The sequence below is a fragment of the Eupeodes corollae genome, chromosome 3 (genome assembly GCF_945859685.1).
Source record: "Eupeodes corollae chromosome 3, idEupCoro1.1, whole genome shotgun sequence".
NCBI classification, from domain to species: Eukaryota; Metazoa; Arthropoda; class Insecta; order Diptera; family Syrphidae; genus Eupeodes; species Eupeodes corollae.
The window spans coordinates 85,687,202-85,691,772 of NC_079149.1; the positions used below are offsets into that span (position 1 = coordinate 85,687,202).

Below are 4,571 nucleotides of genomic sequence, written 5' to 3' on the forward strand. Positions count from 1 at the left end.
ATGTCAAATGAAGAAAAGTCAGTTGTGCAGACCATTGCGGTTGGAAACAATTTTGAGGAATTCAACCCAGAATCAGTAGATTGGGAAGTTTTCGAAGCGAAACTTCAACAATATTTTCTCAGTGTTGGAGAAGAAGATGAGCAAAGAAAAACAGCATTTTTGTTAACTAAATTGCATCATGAAACTTTCAAGCTTCTCAGAGACAGTGTTTATCCAAAAACCATCAACAAATTGACTTTCGCCGAAGTTACAAACAATCTAACAAATTTCTATGGGAAAAAGGTGGCAGTGTTTGTTGAACGGCGTAGTTTCTATGACCTAAAGCAGATGGTAAGCGAAAGCATAAATGAGTGGTACACGAGAATAAAAAAATCAGCAGTCAATTGCAAATTTGGCAATCAGCTAGACGCAGCATTGCGTGATATATTCATAACAGGTCTTAAAGATGGTCCGATTCTAGACAAATTATTAGAAGAGGACGAAACGATAACTCTTGACAAAGCATGGCAATTAGCAATAAAAAAAGAAACATTGGTAAATAGTCGCAATACAAACACATTAATGGTAAATAAGATGAACACGCATACACGGTCATCACATAATGATAGAAGTATGAAGAGTCGAACCACAAAGTCATACGATCATACCTCTGCTGGTACATCTGCAACGGGAAATAATAAAGGAATGCGAAATGTAGAAAGAACTCGAAAGAATGATGGATGTCATCGATGTGGAAGAGTGGGGCACAATAGTGAACAGTGCTACTACAAAAGTTATGTATGTGACATTTGCAAAATCCGTGGACACCTTAAAATTATGTGCAGAAACAAAAATTCACGATGTGAACAGATCAAGCACATAAGTGTCGTTGAAGGGGCACAAGAGAAAGACGATGACGAGTACATTGAATTAAAAAACATCACCGCCAACACAAAAAGCATTCCACCAATAACGCTGCCAGTAAAAATTGATGGTTGTCAAATTAATATGGAGCTGGACACGGGCAGTGCAGTCACAATAATTCCGCAATGTGTAATGAGTGAGCTATTTGCAACTAAAAAACTCATGTCATCAAACTTAAAAGTAAAAGGGTACGGCGGGGAAGAAATCAAAGTATATGGCAAAATAGAATGTGAATGTGAATATCAAGGTAAAAACAAAAAACTCGAGGTGTACATAACGGAGCCGGGTAGAAGCGCATTGTTAGGAAGAGACTTTGCAACGGAGTTTGGACTAATCTTGTCATTGAGAAATCCAATTGAAGTACACAAAGTAACAAAAAGTATTGAATCCAAAATTGGAGAATTAGAAACAAAATTTGCGAATGTATTTGACAATAAAATGGGTAAATTTAAACATGAAAAAATTAATCTGAAAATGAAAAACGAAACAGTGAGTCCAGTGTTTATAAAACCAAGAAATTTGCCATATGCTTTGAAAGAGAACGTGGAAAAAGAAATTGATCGTCTGACGGCTGAGGGCATCCTCACACCGGTGGAGTACAACAAATGGGGAACTCCTCTAGTTCCTGTAATTAAGTCTGATGGCCGCATTAGACTATGCGGCGATTATAAGTCGACAATCAATAAATATCTTGAGGTAGATACCTATCCGCTACCCAGAATTCAGGACCTTCTGCATAAATTATCCGGAGGTGAGAAATATTCAAAAATAGATCTAAAAGAAGCTTATTTACAGATAGAGCTAGACGAAGAAAGCAAAAAACTTTGTGCATGGTCCACGTCGAAGGGGGTATATCTAGTTAATCGTATGCCATATGGAATATCACCTGCAACATCAAAATTCCAGAGAATTATGGCCAAAATGTTTCACGACATTGAAAATGTCACCGTTTTCGTTGATGACATCTTGGTGACTGGAAAAAATGATGATGAACACATTACAAATCTCGAAAGGGTGTTCCAAAGATTGCAAGACGCTGGTATGACGGTGAAGCTAAGCAAATGTGAATTCTTCAAAGAAGAGATTTGCTATTTGGGTCAAATTATCAACAAAACTGGCATAAGAAAGAATCCCGAAGGTGTCAAAGCAGTTCTCAAAGCTGATCCACCTAGAAACGTCAAACAGGTACAAGCATTTTCTGGTCTTGTAAATTATTACGGCAGATACATTCCGAATGTATCAATGGTCATGGCACCAATCTACAACTTGTTGAAGCTTGGAGCATCTTTTGTTTGGACGAAGGAATGCCAAGCTGCGTTCGATGAAATAAAAAGCATAATTGCGTCAGATAAAGTGTTGGTGCATTATCATCCAGAATGGGAAGTTGTACTGGAGTGTGATGCATCTGATGAAGGCATTGCTGCAGCGCTGTCGCATAAGCTGCCGTCGGGAGAAGAGCGACCAATTTCATTTGCGTCCAGAATTCTGTCATCACCTGAGCGAAATTATAGCGTTCTCGATAAAGAAGCCCTGGCAGTGTACTATGGGGTGCAAAAATTCTCAGATTACTTATTCGGCAGGCAGTTCATTATCAGAAGCGACCATAAACCATTGCTTGCAAAGTATGGTGAAGATCGCAGCATCCCGTTGATGGCAGCTAAAAGGGTGCATAGATGGGCGACTTATCTGGCAGCATTCAACTACAAGTTCGAATATATCAAGGGTCAAGACAATAAGGTGGCTGATATGTTATCCCGATTTTCATTCAAAGACGAAGTTGATACGAGGGAGCAGGCGGTGGAAGAACATATTAAGAAGGTAATTACAGAAGTAAAATTAATTGATTTTGGTATCATTCAAGAGCTCACCCAGAAAGATCGAGTGCTTACGGAAGTGCTCAAGAACATTAAAACGGGATGGAAAACTAAAAACATGGGTGACTACTTAAAACCGTACTGGCTAAGAAGAAACGAGCTTGAAATCATCAACGGTGTTGTTATGTGGGGCTTCCGTGTTCTAGTACCAGAACAACTGCAATCGCAAGTACTCGAAGAACTACATGATGCGCATTTAGGAATGTCCAAAACAAAGTCATTGGCGAGATCGTATGTGTGGTGGCCACACTTGGATATGTGCATCGAAAAAATGGTACGAAGTTGTCTAGCATGTGGTATTCACAATACTAATCCTCCGAAAGCTGCGATCAACCAATGGCCAGAAGCAACAGAACCATGGGAGAGGATACATGCCGATTTTGCGGGACCTTTTCTGAATCGGCAATTCTTGGTCATCGTAGACGCCAAAACAAAATGGGTAGAGATCTATCCGATGAACAGCATCGTAGCCAAATCAACAATTGAGAAGTTTTATGAAACGTTTGCACGATTTGGGTTGCCAAGAACTTTGGTGACAGATAATGGGACTACATTCACAGGCAGTGAATTTCAATCTTTCATCAAGAAAAATGGTATTAAACACATAACATCACCACCAGGCCATCCGCAAAGCAACGGTTTAGCCGAAAATGCAGTGAAGTCATTTAAGTTGGCAGTGAAGAAAATTTTAGCAGGTGGAGAGAAGTCGGTAGCAATTGCTCTGGCGCGATATTTGTTCCACCATCGGTTGGCAGAGCACACTACGACAGGCTTGTCACCAGCTTCAGAGATGTTTAAGCGAAGGTTACGTATGAGATTGGATCTTTTAAGGCCAGAAGTTGACGGCGGCGTTAAAACACTGACAAATTACGAGGACAAGCCAATACAACGTGATCGAAAAATGTTTTTGGAAGGTGAGCCAGCATTGGTAAAAGATTTTCGAAGCGGCAAGAGGTGGTCGGTGGCAGTCGTGAAAAAGAAGATTGGAAAGCAGACTTATTTGGTAACTACTGATGATAATCACGTTTGGAAAAGACATTTGAACCAGATGAAGAAGTTTTCCGAAAAGACAATTTCCAAGACAGAAGCTAAGTCCGAGCAAAGAAACACACACTTGGATCACGTAGTCGTCAGATCACAGGCAACAAGATATAAACCTACACTTCGACAATATGAGTTGAGGCGTCGCAGTCGATTAAACAAGCCAAGGAGATATCCGAATTAGGGGAAGGAAATGTTATATAGTGACAACACTAAGTATATATTGAATTCTCTTTTCATTTACATAATATAGTTACGTACTAGCATAAGTAGTCTACATACTCAACATGTACACTTAAACCAATGTATATGTTATAAAAATATATTTAATCATGTCACTCGTGGTTCGACAGTCAAGTTGTTAACTTTAGTCAATTTATAATAAATGAATTAAAACTAAACGGTTGAGTATTATTCAAAGTTAGAACAATGACGTTATTCATTAACTTTTTCAAAGACAGTCTTGTTCCATTGCATAGTCGAAGTTCATTAATGTTACGGAGCATGATGACAACTGATCCCACTTTTAAGTGGAAACCAACTGTCCTGGAATAAAATTCTGAATAGTCGCATTGAGATCCCCGACATCTTTACTTTTCGCTGCAAACATTGCTCGTTCACCCAACCAATTATGGTTATTGAACTTTTGCGCTAAACACGCTGAATAAGACCTTCTTTTGAATCTGTGATGTGACAGAAATCTGTGGGTAATGTGGTGAATCCGGTCGAGGTGTCCATTGCAACTTTATTATT

General features: G+C 39.2%; 1 protein-coding gene across 1 annotated transcript; it reads left to right on the plus strand.

The window, feature by feature from the left end:
- LOC129950662 (uncharacterized protein K02A2.6-like) lies at nucleotides 1-4,002 on the plus strand. The gene has a single exon (XM_056062588.1). It carries the CDS (start codon nucleotides 1-3, stop codon nucleotides 4,000-4,002), a length of 4,002 nt encoding a protein of 1,333 aa, XP_055918563.1.
- Nucleotides 4,003-4,571: the final 569 nt, after the last annotated feature.

Coding starts and splice junctions, on each gene's coding strand:
- LOC129950662 (XM_056062588.1), top strand. CDS start 1: ATGTCAAATGAAGAAAAGTCAGTTGTGCAGACCATTGCGGTTGGAAAC.